The 19,182-nt window shown below is 42.2% G+C and overlaps 1 protein-coding gene across 12 annotated transcripts in view; it reads left to right on the top strand.

The window, feature by feature from the left end:
- Nucleotides 1–19,182, top strand: part of SYTL2 (synaptotagmin like 2) — a 127,245-nt gene that overhangs the window by 48,392 nt on the left and 59,671 nt on the right. For 8 of the 12 annotated variants that reach the window (XM_062196824.1, XM_062196815.1, XM_062196816.1 and 5 more), the window contains 3 exons: nt 7,149–7,635; nt 16,577–16,728; nt 18,520–18,655. In XM_062196824.1, the coding sequence (XP_062052808.1) occupies nt 7,535–7,635; nt 16,577–16,728; nt 18,520–18,655 (389 nt within the window). In that variant the 5' untranslated portion in view covers nt 7,149–7,534. The remainder of the gene's footprint in view (nt 1–7,148; nt 7,636–16,576; nt 16,729–18,519; nt 18,656–19,182) is intronic. The other 4 variants (XM_062196822.1, XM_062196817.1, XM_062196819.1 and 1 more) reach the window with 1 other exon arrangement.

Genomic DNA, 19,182 nt, shown 5'->3' with positions numbered 1-19,182 from the left:
ACACAGAAGAGGCACCTAAGTTGCCCCTGAGTTAGGCAGATTTCTGTGCAACAAGTGACATACAACTTGAGACTCAAAAGGTATTAACTAGGAAAGGTTGTTTCAGCAGGAAGGAATCGCATACGCAAAAACCTGAAGGCAGAAAGAACTGGAAACATTCAGAATGGCTGGAGCCTAAGGATAAGAGCTGGGAAAAGAAAATAGGTCATAGTTTGTGTCGAGTCCTCCAGGCAACATTAAAAATTTCAAGCTTTGTGTGGGGTGGCCATTTGATCCATCCATTAAGACACCAGTTGAGACTCCTGTGTCCCACACTGTAATATCTCAGTATGATTCCCAACTCTGCCTCCTGGCCAGCTTTCTGCTAATGCAGACCCTGGGAGGCAGCATAAATGGCTCAAGTAATTGGCTCATGCCATCCCCATGGGAGATGTGGATGGAGTTCCCAGCTCTGGCCACTGTGGGTGTTTGGGAAGTGAGCTAGCAGATGGGAGCTATCTCTCTAATTTTTCCAAGCTTTATTCAATGGGTAAGGGGAAGCTGCTGAAACATTTTAAGCCTGTAAATGTGGCTTTGTCAGATCTGAGTTTAGAAAACTTATTCAGCAGCATTTAGAGACTAGATGGCAGGGCTGAACTCAAGGAGAACTTCTTGCTTGAAGCAAGAGCTATTCCTGTGTACACATCAATAGTCCTTTGAATACAGGTATATTTACTCCCACTCTCCCCTTTGTATAAAGATTATGGTGAGGCTCTCACATGAGAATGCGGGATACTACAGAAGACAAAATTCACCCCTCACCATTAGCACTGAAATTGCCTTCAAACAGACTGCCAGCTGCAAGCTGATGATTCGTTTATGCTTAAGCAGAGTGAGGGTCCACAGACAGAAGTTTTGTTCTGCCTCTGGTTGGAGGAATCTGGAGGGGAGAATTACATGAGATGTCAACTTTAGGGTAGTTTATTCTAACAAAACCATTAACAAATGCTGGTCCCACTACACAAAAGTTTGGTGGCAAGTACCTTTCTGAGCCTTACTCTCCTCATTTGAAAAACCCAGAAATAGAACTTCCCTCATGGTGTCTTTGTGAGACTTCTGTAAGATGATGAATATAAAGTGCCAGGCATGTAGGAGGTACCTAATAAGTGTTTATTGCCTTTTCTTTTTTCCTATGCTTCATTGATGTTCCTCCATCTCCGAGGAAAAAGCCGGAAACCTCACAGTTCTTACAAAGCCAAATACAGTCTGATTCACTTCCTTTCTGACCTTCTCTCTCCTGTTTCCCTAGTGTACGTTGCTGTTCCAGCACGGGCCTCCTTGATGGTTCTTGAACAGTAAGAAACACTCCCTCTCAGGACTTCCTGATGTCTGCATGGCTGCTTTCCTTATCTCTATCAGGTTTTTGTTCAGATGTCACCTCCTCACTGAGACCTACCCTAACTACTGTCTGTAAAACTCCAACTCCCTCCATTTGCCCACATCATTTTTCTGCTTCCTCTCTGCTTCATGTTCCTCCATAGGTCTGATCTTCTTCCAACCTGTTATGTAATTTAATTAAGTTTCAATAATTTTTTTTTTGACAGGCAGAGTGGACAGTGAGAGACAGAGACAGAGAGAAAGGTCTTCCTTTTTGCCGCTGGTTCACCCTCCAATGGCCGCTGCGGCCGGCGCATCGCGCTGATCCAAAGCCAGGAGCCAGGTGCTTCTCCTGGTCTCCCATGCGGGTGCAGGGCCCAGAGACTTGGGCCATCCTCCACTGCCTTCCCGGGCCACAGCAGAGAGCTGGCCTGGAAGAGGGGCAACCGGGACAGAATCCGGCGCCCCAACCGGGACTAGAACCCAGTGTGCTGGCGCCGCAAGGCGGAGGACCAGCCTGTTAAGCCATGGCGCTGGCCAAGTTTCAATAATTTTTAAAAGACTTATTTATTTTATTTGAAAGGCAGAGTTACAGAGAGGCAGAGACAGAGAGAAAGAGAGAGAGAGAGAGAGAGAGAGAGAGAGAGAGAGAGAGAGAGAGAGAGAGAAAGGTCTTCTATCTGCTGGTTCATTCTCCAAATGGCCGCAATGGCCAGAGCTATGCCAACCCAAAGCCAGGAGTCAGGAGCTTCTAGGTCATGTGGGTGCAGGTGCCCAAGGACTTGGGGCATCTTCTACTGCTTTCCCATTTTCCCATGCTTTTGATCATTTAGTTTTATCATTATCTATTCCCTGTAATATGCAAACTCTACAAAGGTATAAATGCTGGAGTGTGCGTGTGTGTGTGTGTGTGTGTTTTACTCATCACTGCATTGCCAGTGCCAGGCTCTTACTAAATATTTGGTGAATGCATGAATAAACTATTCTGTTGGGTCCCATGTTAGATATGACACAGGATATTGAGAGTTGGTGAGCACCTGCGACTGAAGTCTTGATTGCCCCCTGAAGACTCTTGCAAACTAATGGAGTAGTGACTCCTGGTACCCAACTAGGAGGAAAAGGTTCCAGCCCTTTCCTCTTTTGTCTAGAAAATAAGAACACTGCTCTTATTCAATAATAACCTACGTTAAGAGAGAATTTTTAACCCTTGGAAACTTACACATAAGCACTGGTAGCTTGTACTTCTTAAAGGTGTGGACACCAACATTTCCCCTTCAGCAACTCTGCCAGTTACTAATACTGGCCATGTAAGGTTTTTTTGTTTTTGTTTTTGTTTTGTTTTGTTTGCTTTGTTTTGTTTTTGTCTTTATAGACTTCCAGTCCTATCTTGAATTTAAGTACAATCTCCTGGGCCGGATGCTGTGGCATATTAGGTAAAGCAGCTTGAGCTGGGCACAGTTCAAGTCCTGGTGACTCCACTTCGAATCTAGCTCCCTGGTGGCCCAAGTGCTTGGACCTCTGTCACTCATGTGGGAGACCCCAATGAAGCTCCTGGCTCCTGGTTTTGCCTGGCCCAGCCTCAGCTATTGAGGCCATTTGGGGAGTGAACCAGTGGATAGAAGATCTCTTTCTCTCTCTCTCTGTGACTTTCAAAGAAATAAATAAGGGGCTATCATTGTGGTTAAACCTCCACCCACAGAGCCGTCATCTCTTATGGTTGCTGGTTCAAGTCCCAGCTGCTCCACTTCCACTCCAGCTCCCTGCTAATAAGTTTAGGAAAGCGATGGAAGATGGCCAAATGCTTGGGCCCCTGCACCCACATGGGAGACCTGAAAGAAGCTCCTGGCTCCTGGCTCTGGCCTGGCCCATCCCTGGTCACTAAGGCCATTTGGGAGTGAACCAGCTGATGGATGACCTTTCTGTCTCTGTCTCTCCCTCTCTCTCTCTATGTAACTCTACCTTTCAAGTAAATTAAGTAAATCTTAAATAGGGGCAACGCTGTGGCACAGTGGGTTAAAGCCCTGGTCTGCAGCACTAGTATCCCATATAGGTGCTGGTTTGAGTAAGGGCTGCACCACTTCTGATACAGCTCCTTGCTAGTGCACCTGGGAAGGCAACAGAGGATTGCCCAAGTCCATGGGCCCCTGCACCCATGTAAGAGACCCAGAAGAGGCTTCTGGCTCCTGGCTTCTGATTGGCTCAGCTCTGGCATTTCTGGCCATTTGGGGAGTGAACCAGCAGATAGAAGACCTCTCTCTGTGTGTCTCTACCTCTCTCTGTAACTCTCTCTTTCAAATAAATAAAACAAATTTTTTAAATAAATAAATAAATCTTAAAAAATAAAAAAACAATTTCCCATGGAACCTCATTGGAAATACAGTTCCCAGAATATGGCCCAAATCCATTTCCTTGCCAGCCTTTGAGGTCTTAGGAAGTTACCGTGCAAGAAAGAAAGGGAAGAATTGAGATAACCATCTACTGGTGATGCTGTGTATTTCAATAGGTTCTTCACTCAGTTACTCATTCACTTATTTCTTCATATTCAGAAACTTGCAGTCAAGTAAAGAGATGAAGAGAAGACAATTAGAGCAGTAGACTTGTGTATGGAAGAGAAAGCTTTTACATTGGTCAAGTTCCTATTATGAAAGTGTTGTATAACAACCTTTAAACCTCAATGACTTCCAATGATAAATGTTTATTTCTTGTTTTCTTTTTTTTAAGATTTATTTATTTATTTGAAAGGTAGGTTTACAGACAGAGAGAGGAGAGACGGAGAGAAAGGTCTTCCACCTGCTAGGTCACTCCCCAAATGGCTGCAATGACCAGAGCTGAGTTGATCTGAAGCCAGGAGCCAGAAGCCTCGTATGGGTCTCCCACATGGGTGCAGGGGCCCAAGCAACTTGGGCCATTTTCCACTGCTTTACTAGGCCTTCAGCAGAGAGCTGGATTGGAAGAAGAGCAGCTGGAACGTGAACCAGTGCACCAGGGATGTTGGTGCTGCAGGCAGAAGCTTACCTTACTACACACAGTGCCGGCCCATATTTCTTGCTTTCTATAAGCCAGCTGGGGTGGCCTTGTTTCCAAAGGTCTGATTCAGGTGTGTTCTTGTATCTCTCTGGAATCCAGAATGGAGAGGCAGTGGATATCCAGGGCAAGTCATTCTCATGGCACATGTCAGGAGTACAAACAGTCATATCAAACCACACAAGCACATGGATAGCCTGTGCATACATTACATTTGCTCTAATTTCATTGGCCAGGACAGGTCACAGGCCATGGTCTACATCAGAAGGGTATGGATGAATGCCCTGCTCACTCTGGAGGGAGCATGGTTCTATATAGTTCTGATATAGGGAGGGAGTGGGGACTTATAAACAATGATTGAATCTACCACAGCATCTCACTCTGGGTATGGAAGTAAGGGAATGGATCCAGGAGGTGATAACTTTGTCTTGAAGAATGATTAGATTAATTTTATTTTCTTTTTTATTTATTTGACAGATAGAGTTAGACAGTGAGAGAGAGAGACAGAGAGAGAAAGGTCTTCCTTCCATTGGTTCACCCCCCCAAATGGCCGCTACAGCGGGAGCTACGCCGATCCAAAGCCAGGAGCCAGGTGCTTCCTCCTGGTCTCCTCTGCGGGTGCAGGAGCCCAAGCACTTGGGCCATCCTCCACTGCCTTCCCAGGCCACAGCAGAGCGCTGGACTGGAAGAGGAGCAACCGGGACTAGAACCTGGTACCCATATGGGATGCCAGCACCACAGGTGGAGGATTAACCAAGTGAGCCACAGCGCTGGCCGAATGATTAGTTTTCAAGCTTATTTACAGCCCTGTCTCTTCCCTTGAGGAACTGTGGTGTTTTTTTTTCTTCATACTGTTTGTTGAACTCTTTTACTATATGGTCATTAAGTATATTGAAAATAGATCTTTGTAAAAATTAAGAGTGAGAATCTGAGAGGGAGGAGAAAGAAATATTGGAGCATGGGCAGGAAGGGGGGATAGTATCATTATGTTCCTAAATCTGTATATATGAAATACATGAAATTTGAATAACTTAAATAAAATTTTTAAAAATTTAAAAAAATGAACATGCAGGCAATAGCATACATAAGTATATGCAAATTTTATAAAGATAATGGAGTACTGTCTTAATATTTATTTGAGTAGTAACAATATACAAAGAAGAACAAGAAGATAAAGCAAAGGTCATCAGAATACCAGTCTATGAAGTCTAAACTTAATGGGAAGATCAGAAAGAGATATAATACAGAAGAGAAAAAGAGAATATATAACCAACTCCAGTCTTATTCAGCTGGATAGATCAAAATTGTGAACTCAAAAAGGAAGCTAGAAGATATTTTTAGTAGCTAAGTTTGGTACAGGATGCAACATATATGTTATAATCATTATTAGTTTCATAACACATATAACAATACATTTTATGTTCATCATTCAATTGAATCCTTATAGTCCATGAAGAAACTCATAATGTGAAGTAGTACAAATGAGAAAACTGAATCTCAGATTTGCAATGACTTGCCTGATGGCTTATAGCTAGCAAGTAGTAGAGGGAGTACTTCCAAGTAGTTCTGTTTTGTAAGGGATTTATCCATATAAATCATTCACTTACTAGTATACACATTCTATTATATTCTTTGGTAGGGCTGCTTTAAAAATTTACTAAATAAATGGCTTTTATTTTTTTTTATGAAGAAAAGCATTTTTTTCTTTGTGAAGAGCAGAGAGACATAGACAGAAAGAACTCTCCCATCTACTGGTTCACTCTCTCAAATAGCCACAACAGCCAGGCCAAAGACAGGGGCCAGGGAACTCAGTCTGAGTGTCCCACATGGATGGCAGGGACCCTGCTCCTTGAGCTCTCACCTGCTGCCTCCCAGAGTGTGCATTAGCAGGAAGCTGGAATGGAGACAGCAGAGCAGCGACTCAAACCCAGACACTCTGCTATGGGCTGCAGGCATCCCAAGTGGTGGCTTAACGACTGTATCAAATGCCCACCTGACGTGTGAATTTTAATATCCACTCTATATGCAGCACTGCACTTGTTAAAAAGGTTCCAACTTCTGAAGTCCTGTCTGGCCGAGGCATTCTTTAGGGTTCACCTTCTTATTACATGTGTGTTTAAAATATCTCAAAAAAAAAAAAAAAAAGATCAGGATTCTGACACGTTTCTATTCAAACATGCTCCCTTTGGATGGTGGTGTGTTCTGAAATTCTCTCCCTTTCTTTCCTCTGGTTTATATATACACACTAGTAAATGCTCTTTCCCCTCAGAAATGGAGACAAACTTGGTAGGTTCTCCAACCCCAAGAAAGGTTAGAGGTGTGACTGTGTAAATAATAACAGCTGCCGTTGTTCTGTAAACTATCTCTACCTAATACAGTCATTAAAGAGCTGGATACTCCAGTGGAATATTCCTGTTTGTGAAGAGATGAGCATTTACAATTTTTTTATCCACAGTATTTTGATAACTGGAATCACATGACTTTTTAGTGTCCTAGGAGTTTGCAGACAGAAAGAACCAGTTCATTTTTACAGTCATCTTTCTTTCAAGTGGACTGTTAAACATTGACAGGCATTTTTGTGTGCTCTGCATCTTGGCAGTCTGGAATGGGGTAGAAGCATGTTTCATGACCATTTGCTTAGGAAGCCAGCAGAACAGGTTTCTCTGATCTCAGAGACTAACATGGTCATTTAGAAACCTTATCATAATGGCAATGCTTACAGGAACTACCCCTCACTGTCTGGTGTTTACTGTCTTATGATTCTCCAGGTAGGTGATGCTCCAGTGCTGCTGCCTCTCATCAAGTTGACATCGAAGGTGGAGAGAGAGTAAACAGAACCTTAAGACTGGTTCAGGGAGGGAGTGTGCTAAGAATGCTGCTGTAGGAACAAGCGACCAGTCCGGCCAGGAATGTGGCATCGGCATCCTTCTGGGAGCCTGTTCTCCGCATCGTCTCGTGAACTACTACTTCCTCGTGGGAAAGGGCACTTTGGATTTTACTATCAGCTGCCCAGAACTTTTTCTGAGCCAAAACAAGACTTCTTGCAGAACGGAACAAGACATTTTTGCATCTTCTAATCTTCTTGGTTGCAGTCTACTGATTTAGCCCTGAGAATTTTACTTGTTACTATTATTTTTTGTGTACACTTTTCAAAATGATTGACTTAAGCTTCCTGACCGAGGAGGAACAAGAGGCTATCATGAAGGTTTTGCAGCGGGACGCTGCTCTGAAGAAGACTGAAGAGGAGAGAGTAAGGTAAGGGGCCAGAGAAGTCAGGGATCTGAGGGAAGGAAGAGGCACTCAACCCTAAGTGGTAGTTCTGACTTGGAACCTAAACTTATGGGATCTAATTTTAGATACACTTCCTGGACAGAACTTTTCTCTGCTTGCTGTCTCAAAATTTATCCCACTGGACTCCTGGAAGAAATAGGATCTTGATTAAAAAACTAAACTGCCTTAACATATGAAACTTCGAGTTTAAAATATAATGTATTCAAACATACACATACACCTACATTTACATATGTGTGTATATTTATAAGCACTTTTAAAAAATTGAATCCATTTTTACTAAATTGTGAACCAAATTAGAATTTATTTTAATTTCTAAATTTTTTTAAAATGAAGAATTAGCTCACTTTTTTTTTGCATACCTTCAAAAATGTTGGAATTCGTTTTAACAGCAGAATTAAAAGTACTTGATGAAAGAGCCAATTCTTCATTTGGCTTGAGTGCCATAAACAGAAGTGGTAACTTTGACACATGATACTTGTTGGGTGGAACCCGAATGTTACATGTCAACATTCCTACTACTTTCACTTATCTTTGTGTTAGAAAGAGCACTAGACCAGACTGCTGAAGAATTGGGCTTAGCCCAGGTCCTTCCTCTTACTGCCTACATAATCTCAGACTTTGAAAGGCTTTCAAAGTGTGAGGTAGTAATAGTAATTTTTATTTCTTTCCCAGGAGTTATCCAAAAGGACTATAAGCCATGTTCTTACTCCCTGGCACACAAAGACCATGAACAATGGATTTATCTATATCATTTTCCTTATTTGGACCCTAGCTTAACATAGATACTTTATGAAAGAATATGTTGAAATTCATGTCAAACACTACTGAATGTCCGGTTGTGGTTACTAATAGTATGTTGTATATAGATGGTGCTTAACATGCCCATTATTTCTTATGAGCTCACACACTCTTGTGTAGTTCGAGGGCATAGTGGTGTATAATTACTCCATTTGATGTGTGAGGAAATTTGCTTTAAGGGAAGTCAGGTGCCTTGATCAAGATCATACAACTGGTAAGTGTCCGAAGTAAGAATCCAAATCCTGATCTTCAAGTACTCGTTCACTAACTCCACCTCCTCTCCCTGAGACATCCATCCCGGGCTGTGGAAACAGGGAAGGAGTTGATTGCCATGGTGTGAGGGGGGGAACATGTGTTGTGACAGGTGGTGGCAGTAGGTGGTGGGTATCATGCTGTCCCCCCAAGTCACTTGCAATGCTCTGTGTATCTGCAAGTGGTGGGCCCAGGGGTTGGGCAGGAGGGTGACACCAATCCAGCTATTGTGGCCCTTTGCTAGCATTAATCCTTTTACCCATTCAGAGTTTATAAATTCTTTTTATGGATGTTATCCTTTTGTTTTCTTCATAGCAAACCTGAGATTTGACAAAGCCAGACAGTTATACTCATTTGGGAATAGAGGAAGAGAGCAGTATGGAGAAAATATAGAATTAATTGACTCTTCCAGCATAATACAAAGTGGAAATGCCTTTATCTTCTTGGTAGACAAGCTTGGAAGACCTGTAAAGAAAGCAGTAGAGGTGACACTGTGTTGTATCTCCCTTCCTACCTCAGGATATGGGACTCTAAACATTGGGGAGGTGCAAGTGCCTTTGAGTCCTTCCACCTACAAGGTGTTGTTTATGGTCTGTGATTATACTCACTAGCTAAATTATAATGAGATTCACCATCCATCCATTCTCCCCGTGGTTGTTTTTTTTTTTTTTTTGGCCCCTGGAATTCCAGGCTGGCGCATCTTCTTTGTATTTCTGTGATTCTGTCGGAGTAGACACACTTTTTTGGGCACTTGATAAAAAGGCCCCCTCAAAAGTGCAGTTCTATCTGGTGCTAAGCCTTGCAAGGCTGTGAGTGTGTATGCTCTGGCACCAGCCAGTCTTACTCTCGGGACAAAAGTGCTGTGAGTCCCCTCCTGTCTGTTGCTGCTGAGGGTGCCCTAGCAGTTCAGATGGTGCTGCCCTTGTTTTTCATTTTTGTACATAAATGATAGGAAGGTGGCTTGGGTGGTGAAAATTCTGGTGTGAGTTAAGCCCTGCCTACCATCATTTCTCTGGGGGATTTTCTAATAAGGTACCTGGCACCTCATGTGGACTTGGTCATGGGCAGACGCAGGACCCTGGGGCTGTGAAGGAGTGACAGGGTTCCCTGAGGGTAAGCAGGCCTGTGGACACTGGAAGAGGCCCAGCCTTTGACCTCCTCCACACTAGAAGAGTCTGGCTCTGACTCCCTCTTTGCCTCAGGGCAGAAGGCACTTGAGATGAGGCTGTTCTGCTCCTGGGCTGGTGGAATGAGAAATCAGACCCTGACCTCTGAGAAGGTTGCTCCATGGGTTTTTGTTTACCAGCCCCTTTGCCATCCCTCAGCCGTTTGTCTGCCTGTTCCATCAGAGTGTTAGCCTGATAACTCTGGAAAGGCATTGTTTTGGTCCATTTACAGATCAAGAAGGTAAAGCCCCAAAAAAGGAAATGACTTGCCTGGGGCCACACAGGTTTATGGCAAAGCCATGATAGAAAACCTCTTGGTCCAGTGCTTTCCCTCTGGCTCATGCTGTGCATTGTTGTTCTTCCAAAAGGGAATGGTGAGTGAGTGATCCTGACCTAGGGAAAGCACTCACCTGCATGGGTCTTAGTTAATACTGACATGAACTTGAATCTCCTCTCCACCGGTAATCAGCTTTGCTTAATTGGCAAATTACTTCTCTGAGCTTCAACCTAGAGACTGGGAATGACCATAACAAACTTAAAGGATTAAAGTCGGAATTAAGTCACAGAATTATTGGTTTTCCTGGCACATAATAGATGATGGCTATATTTTAATTCAGAAAAGTTTCATATTTCTTACTGATAGATAAGAATTGTACATACTTATGAGATACCATGTTTCAAAGCATGTATATTTTTTATTTCACTATTTTGTATGCTCTCTCTTTCTATAAACTTCCACGTATGAGAGAAAACATGATATTTGTCTTTCTGTGTTGGGCTTGTTTCACTTAGCATAATGATCTCCAGTTTCAGGAGATGGCTAATATTAATTCCCTCATTACCACTCCACCTAAAACCCAAAGACTATGATTAGTAATCTGATTCTTTAGAAGGAAATTGTTTCTAAAACTCAGTTATTTAATGCACTGAAATTTAACTGACCACCTGTAAGAACAAGGAACTGCTCTGGACAATGTGGAAGGGGTTCCAGGATAATTGAATACAGGATCCTAGCCCTGAAAAAATTTACCATCCAATGGCCTCAGTCCATTTAATGGATTATCTGTTGCAATTTTTTTTTTTTTAAAGTCTACTTTATTTCCTTAACGTGATTTTTCAGTGGTCTAGTTCTGCTAGTTTAGTTTATATGTGGCTTATAAACACAAATTATGTGGTTGTAGTATTAGCCTAAGCAAAGCATCATTAGAAAGGCAAAACTCGCCACTAAAATTCAGACTGTTCTTGCAAATGCTAGTTTTTTATGAACTTTGGAGTGTGACCCTCCTAGAGCCACGAGGACATCACTAATGAGTATAGCACTGTTGCCCACAGAATCTCACACTGCTCTGGGATCCTTTACAGGATGGCCGTCGGCGAGATTTGGCCTTCAAACTGAAATCCATTTGCTTTGCCTACCATAAACAGTGCTTTGAATTGTTCACATCCAAGCTTCTTCAAGACACTTTGAAGGTGATTTAGTTTATATGTTAACCCCATCCTGATTTCATGGAAAATCAGTGCTATACAGGGCAGGTGTCCAGTCCCTAAGGCACTCAACCATTTACAAATGGTAAAACATGGGCTTGAACCCAAAGGAATATCCACTCTGGTGTCTCTGGGGGCACAGTTGAGAATATAACAGTTCCGGGTCACTGTTGCCACCACAAGTGTCCTTCGTGCTGCCTCTCTGCCTGTAACCACAAATGCTGGGCCTGCTCTCTACCGCAGAGCGTGGTTCAGCTTCCTCAGCTCCCAGATGGAGATGTTTCACAGAATAGCAGTGCAGCAGACATCAGGATGATGGATTCCTTTTCACTCTCCTACCTCTATTCTCTGCCTCCCCACTCTGCCTCCTCCTCTGACACACACACACACTCTCCCCCCTCCCACTCCACCCTCCCTTTTAAGGAAATACCACCGTATACATACATGTGTAATTTTAGCCTTTTATGGTTTGAAAATGACACACCACCCTTGAGGTGGTATTTCCTGTGCTTTGTGTCACACTGCCAGCAGGAAATCGCCCTACATGTCTACACCAGCAGCAGCTCCATACCCCCACTCCCGTGTACACACAGCCACATCTACAATGACAGGCACTTTTGAAGTAGATACCATCTCAACCGCCACCACATCTTATGATTCTCAGCTGCCTTCTTAGGAGCTAGTTCCTTTCAAATGAAGGCAGTTGTCATTAAGAACTGACTTCCAGGACCTCTGCTGGTGATTTCTGTCAAAGGGACAAGGGACCAGCACTGTCTCAACACTGCCCAGTGCACAGAACTTCACATGCATGTCCTGTTTCATGCTCAGCACAGCGTAGCCACACCCACTGAGCAAGTGAGGAAATGGTGTTGAAGAGGTTAGGTGCCCTGGAAGATTGGAGTCTTGCTGAATCAACTCCAGGGTGTGCACTTGCCACACACTCGGCTGCCTCTCAGCAGACTGTTGGGACTGATGATAAGTCCACAACACCAGAGACACATGTTTCTTCTGGTTTTCTCCTGTAAGGAGTGTTGGCAGTTTATTTGGTTTTCATGTGTGTTGGTTCTCAGATTCTCCATCAGAGGTTGAGTTACTTGGTAGAAAGAGTGAGATGTGATAACCGTCTTAGAAACCGAAAGCACGTGTGACTCTGAGGCAGGACGGGCTGGTGGAAAGAACTCTGGCTGAGAGTAGGGCTGGTTACAGTCCCAGCTCTGTGTGACCTTCTGTGCAATCCCCTTACCTTCTGTGGACCTCAATCATTTTATTCAGAAAGTGAGGTCATTTGTAACTATCTAAGGTCTCTTCCAGCTCTCATACTCTAAGCCAATATCTGAGAATACTTTCAAATCACACAGTCTCAACATCTTCCTCAGAATATAGTGGGGAATTAAAAAGATAAAAAGGCTGGATGTGGGATTATCAACTGTTCAAGCCAACTTGATAGCCACAATTGACTAGAAAACATCAGCCAGGCCCTATGTGTGATGTTAGCCCTTTGCCTAATCATACTGAATACCTGGAAGCAGGAGTGTGCATGTGTGAACACTGGGAGATCCTGCTCTCCTGACTTCACTCTGTAATGACTCACACTCTGCACTGAAAGGAGTTGGCATTGGCAGTTGGGGCTGTAGGTGAAATTTTGGGGGGTACAATTCCAAGCCTATTTCTGGCCCACGATAGATACATGAATGAACAAGTAACCAGCCAGGGGTACAGATACAGAAAGACAAAATCTCCATCTTTTATGTTGACTATATTCTGGGAGGATTAAGTGATAGAATTCATGTTAAATGTCAAGTGTTTGTCCACTACAAAGCAGATACTTTTAAGTGTTAGTAGACAAAATGGAGGAATGAATGAAAAAATGATCAGGAAGTTCTGCCTGGTCAAGAATGATTGGGAGGGTCAGCAGGACCAGGTCATCTGGGCTGAGGGCTCTTTTTCTGGCTTTGCCCTACCCGTCAGCCCACAGCATCTTATCTGAACTCAGCTCTCTGCTAAGTGCAGTGTGCATGTGTGGAGAGAATGGTAGAGGATAAAAAGTGTAATTCCTAAGACATTTACCTTTAACCCACTTCAACTAGATGGTACAATGTTTAGAGAATCAAGTGCTAATTTGATTGGTACAATTAAAGAAAAATGAGAGATCAATATAGTCTGGTAGAAGAGGAGATTTTAATGGCATCACTGGATACTCGATTTTTTAAAAAAATGCTCTACTTCTTAGAAAAATTTGGATTTTGATGTCACCCATGAATTCATCTACAAAGCATTTTAGATAATTTAGGAAAAGTAACTGTGATTAAACCTAGCAGTGATAATTATGTTAGAAAATATGTAAGTGGAAGTTATTAAATCTGAAAGAATTTCCTGCTCTTTTGTCTACTTTGAAACAAATGAGCCAGACGCCCTTTCCTTACCACAGTGGCTCTACATCTTTTCAGGGGCTGTGTGTCAATGAGTCTGACTCACAGGCTGTGCTTGTGGTACATGGATCAGGAACTTGAAGTAGTCTCTTAGACAGGAGCAGATGAAGAATTGCCTGAAAACCCCTATGAAAAGCCTTTCAGCTGGACAATAAAAACAAATAATCTCATGAAGAGAAATTGAGATTTGTTTTGCTATGAGGCTTTCTGGTGATTCAGCAAGAGTATTGACTGACACAGTATTTCATGATGTTTTTTTCTGTTCTGATGAGATGGGCATGTCCTACCTCATCAGAAGACCCTACATTGTGATGGGTTATGGTTCACTTAACCTTAGTGTTGACAGGATCTTCTTTATCTCTTGCACAACTCAGATTGGGGTGGCTGCTGAGCATTTATTTGTTCATTGATTCATTCACTCAACAGTTACTGGGTATCAGCTGTATGCCTGGCTCTAGGCCAGTTGCTGGCATTAAAAGGTGAGTAAGATAATCCCCACCTTCAAGAAGTTGGTAATGAGTCCACAGATAAGTAAATGAATCAGATGTACAAATAGATCACTGGAACACTGCGTGGTATGTCCTGAAGTGGATGTATTGTGGGAACATGGAAAAAGGCAAAAGAGCTGCCTTCATAAAGTTTGAGTTACATGTGAAGGATGGGGAGCAACACACTGCACAGAGAATCCCAAGGGACTTTGCATTTATTGGCTTCTTACCAAGATCCAGATACTGTTAAGGACTGTCAGGTAAGCACTTCAATTAATCATCTCAGAAATCCTACAGGGTAGGTCTTACTTCTCCCTATCTTTACAAACAAAGATACTGAAGCTTGGAGGGGTTCAGTTACCTGCCCAAAGTCACATCTAAGAATGCTCAAAACTGGGATGTGGACCTAATTTTGGGAGATCCCAACGCCCACTGTCCTTCTGTCACACTGTCCTGCCTGTGATCTGAGAGGTCATGAAAGGAGTTTGGAGAAAAATAAGAAGTTGAATGTGCTGACAAGTAGCATACTGGAGTAAATGTGGGAAAATAAGCCTGAAGCCAGGTGGGGAGGGATGTCATCTTGTAGTCCTTCACTCTGAAAGCCCGGAAAAAGTGCTCACTGTTTTCCAACACTAAGAAATGATGTCAGTAATACAGATCCCTCTTCTGGAAGCTCTCTGTTTGAACAGGGAGATGTGGAAAGAATTCTCTCTTCTGGAATTAAACTCAAACTCAGTCCTTTTGAGAGGAGAAAAGAAAAACTACATCAGCGCCCTGCAAGGATTGTTTGCTCTGCTTGAAAGCCTTGGGCAATGAGAAAAGATTTGAAACATTTAATAGGAACTAGGAACCATGAAGTGTGACATTCATTATCCCCGTCCAAATTTGGAGATGGTCTGTCATGACAATGTGTGGTCGAGGGTGGTGACTGGGCATATTTGGGATAGGGCCATGTCTTCCTAGGTTATTGATAGAGGAAAGGAGGTTCTAGCAGTTAGTTTACTCTGGGTGGAAGAACACTTCCAGGCATGCTTGAGAAACATGAGGCAGCCTGGCTAGGCCTGAGATGACTGTCTCCTAACTCCCTGCTCCTACCCTCTCCATATTTTCCCTTCTCCGACTCTGTAAAACTCTCATAGCACTGCTACTGCCTTCACCCATTCATGTTCTCTGGCTAAAACACTTAGATATGAAATGTGGATATTAGCTTAAATGACAATCATAAAATTCTCTTGGATTTATGAAGCACATTCTCTTCTGTGTGTTCAAAGTTTCCTTAAGGCCTTCATTCCATGCTATTCTAAGTACATCTCCATGAGTAAGAATAGATTTTGTGATCTTCATTCCATACTGTTCTAGGTACATCTCTATGAATAAGAAGAGATGGGTTTGTGAGATAGAGAAATGCAAAGACTGAAACACTTGCCAACCAGAACAGTGTTTTTCCAGCCAGTGCGAGTCAGGGAAGTTTTATGAGGGCAGTATTTGATTGATTATTTAGATTTTTAACTTTTCAATGAGCATGAATGATTGTGCAGCCGTTAAAAGCAGTATCTGCATGAATGGAACTTTCATGCACACCCCACCATCTTTAATCTTCCCTGATTCTAACCTGTCTTTTCTGTGTTCATTTCTCTAACATTAAGCACCAGGGACATCATATCTCCTTCCCTCACGGGCTTCCCGAAAAGTCTGACCAATTCATGTCTCCAAAATGGAAAGGCCTGATGAACTGATAACTACTCCACCAGTTATTCATCAAGTGTTTATCTGGTGCCAGGCGTGTGCAGAGGGCTATTTACATGTATTAGTTTACTTAATTCTTAGCAATTCTGTGAAGTGGATTATTATGATTACACTTGATCTTAGCCAAAAGGCTGAGAAGCGATGGATTATTATTATTAACCCCTTTTTACATATAAGAAAACCAAGACTTAGGGAAGCTTACTATATCATCTCTCCTTGGAGTATTTGCCTTTGAACAGTAGACACAGAAGACTGCAGTCAAAAGGTGTGTCTGTTCTTGAGAAATTTCAAACATCATCTGGACATCATTGATTAAATCTTTGAATTAAAAAAAAAAAAGCGTTGACCTTGGCTTCTCTGACTTTTCCGTCAAAGGGGAACATACATTTCTTAATCATCTTGGAGGTTTATGAGCTTTTCTAAAGCATTGAGAGGTTTGTTTTGGCTGTATTTTTATAAATTTCTTGATGCAATGTCATGGTGAATTCATTTACTTATTGTGGGTTCTCAGTAAAGTAAAACTCTTTTCTTTTTGTAGACATTTGCCTGAAAAAATTAAGGATGATCAACAGCTAAAGAATATGACTGGTCAGTGGTTTTATGAAGCCAAGGCAAAAAGGCACAGAGACAAAATTCATGGTGCGGATCTCATCAGAGCATCCATGAGAAAGAAGAGGCTCCAGGCAGCAGGTGAGTTGAATTGGCCAATGTTCTTAACACCAGCATTTGTGTAGGAAGGAGGAGTTGGGAGAAGGGACAGGTGTAATAGTCATTATTGAAACCTGCTGAGGGAAATTGTTTGGAGGTGTGCTTTGCATAATGTGTTATCCTCTAGCTCAAAAATCCTCTTGCCCTGGATTTTAATGAATGAGGGCAGGGTTATGTGCCTCATTGTGGAGTAGACAAAAATATGGAGCCTAATAGGTACCATATGGAGTTACAGTAGCATAGAAAATTGGGGTTCATAAAGAATCTGACACCTCTTCCTTGGCTTTTAATTTTGAAGATTCAGAACCTTTTGAGCAAGGTGAAGGATTTAGACAGGAAGAAGTCAGCCTCCCCATTCAATGATATTTTTGGTACTTCTTCAATCAAGCAAGTACATTATTTAAAAGACTGTAAAGGCAGCATTTTTTGAGGATTTTCAAAGAATTTTAAGAGTTCTTCCAATATTTACTGGCTCCTCAATTTGTCTCTGGATTAGTTGGTGAAAACTCCTGTCTGTATCTGGCCTCTATCAATAAGGCCAAGTAGCTATCATCTTTTGGGCATCTAATTTATGATAGACATTTACTCTGTGTGATTTCTAGTTGTAGCAGAAATTGTGTAAGGTAGGTGTAATTTTCCTCAATCTATATATAAGGTATGTAAAACTCAGAGAAGTAACTTGCCCAAGATCATATAGTTGGCAAATAGAAGAACTGTGTTTCAATGTCTTACTGACTGCCACACATCTTGCCAAAAAAGGCTGACTGCTCAATATGCAATGCTTTGCTTACAACTCTCTTGCTTTTCAAAACCATTCAGACCTTCAGAAATCTTATGGTGTACTGGTTTGTACTATGGATTCCATTTTGCAGTTGAATAAAGACTTACGTGTGAAATGACTTGCAGGGGATGCTACCTGGACACATTTGAAAATTGGGAGCTCCAGTATTGTTTTATTTTTCTCAACACTGATGAAATATTTGTGGCACTTTACTGGCTGGATATGTGGCTTTGGGCAACTTTCTCCAACTCTTTGACTCTCAATTTCCAAATGTATTAACTTGGAACTCCCCCCTCAAGGGATAAAGCTTGCAAAGCACTCAGAACAGTGCTTGGTAGTTAGTCATCACTCAGTCAATGCTAATTATCAGAGAATTTCAGGTAAAAAAGGAGTCCTGGGATTCAGAGGCAAAAGACATTGTTTCTTGGTGAAGGAGCAAAGAGATTTATGGGGACTAACATCTGAGCTGAGTGTTGAGGAGTATGTAGAATTTGGATATTTAAACTATGGGGAGGTGGAGGAGGCAGTGGAGAGGGACACCCTAGAATTGTTTGTTCTTCTTTATATCCCAGACAAACATTGTGTTGGGCACACTGTAGATTTCAGCAGCTCTTTAAGTTTGATGCTTCTCTCCTATTGATGACTCTCTGCCCTAGTATCCCCTGGGTGTGTACACTTAGTAATGACACCAATTCAGGTCAGATTAACCTATATGCAGACAGAATTGTGCTTTAGTGGTCTCAAGATACCTGTACATGTAAAGGCAGACCCGTGCTCTCCATAAACTCTGCTTGGAGAAGAAGTAATATTGTAGAGATCTATTTACTTCTCTCATAGATGTGATTCTGATTGAAAGTACTTAGACTCAGTGATGATCTTGGACCTTAAAAGGCCTGCGGTTCAGATTTAAGCCTTCAGTGATAGAGGCCAACAGAATTATAGGTCATGGAGGTGAGAGGTAATCACCCTGACTCTATCATTTCCTGTTTCAGATGAGCAGAGTAAGGATGGAACAAGGGGGGCAAAGGAAAGCTGGGTGAATAATGTCAACAAAGATGCTTTCCTTCCACCAGAGCCAACTGGAATTGTAGAAGAGCAAGAAGAAGATGCATCACCAATAAGCCCAAGGTAAGGGAGAGCTGCTGCATTTGGATTTCATAGCTTGGTGTGCTGCACATGCAAAATGGCAAGCTACAAGTACAAATGCCTGACTGGAATTAGGGGCATGGAGAAAGTGTTGAAACAACTCAGTAGGAGCCACTAATTGATACTGTGACCTTGGACTTTTATTTTCTCAGGTTCAAAAGAGGAATAATACTAGTCACAGGATTTTTGAGAATTTAATTAGCTGGTAAATGTAGAATTCTTAAAATAGTCCATAACTCATAGTAAGTGCTCAATAAGAAGACTCTTTAAAAAAAAGTGCTTAATAAAGACTCTTAAAAAATGCAAATATTTCAGGAAATCCAAGAAAAGGTGTGAGGAACATTAATCTTGTCCTCTGTTACTTCCCATCTACCAGTGTCCTGTAATCCCTATAATGGGCCAAAGGTCTTTGTTCAATAAAGAAAGATGAGACCTAAAATATTAGAAAAATGGGAGAAAGAACACAGTGATTTAGATTCACCACCAAGCAGCTGAGAGTAGCTCTTAAG

Source organism: Lepus europaeus, chromosome 7, assembly GCF_033115175.1.
Source record: "Lepus europaeus isolate LE1 chromosome 7, mLepTim1.pri, whole genome shotgun sequence".
Classification (NCBI taxonomy): domain Eukaryota; kingdom Metazoa; phylum Chordata; class Mammalia; order Lagomorpha; family Leporidae; genus Lepus; species Lepus europaeus.
Note: the sequence above shows the minus strand (reverse complement) of the source record. Positions and strands in the feature narration are given on the sequence as shown.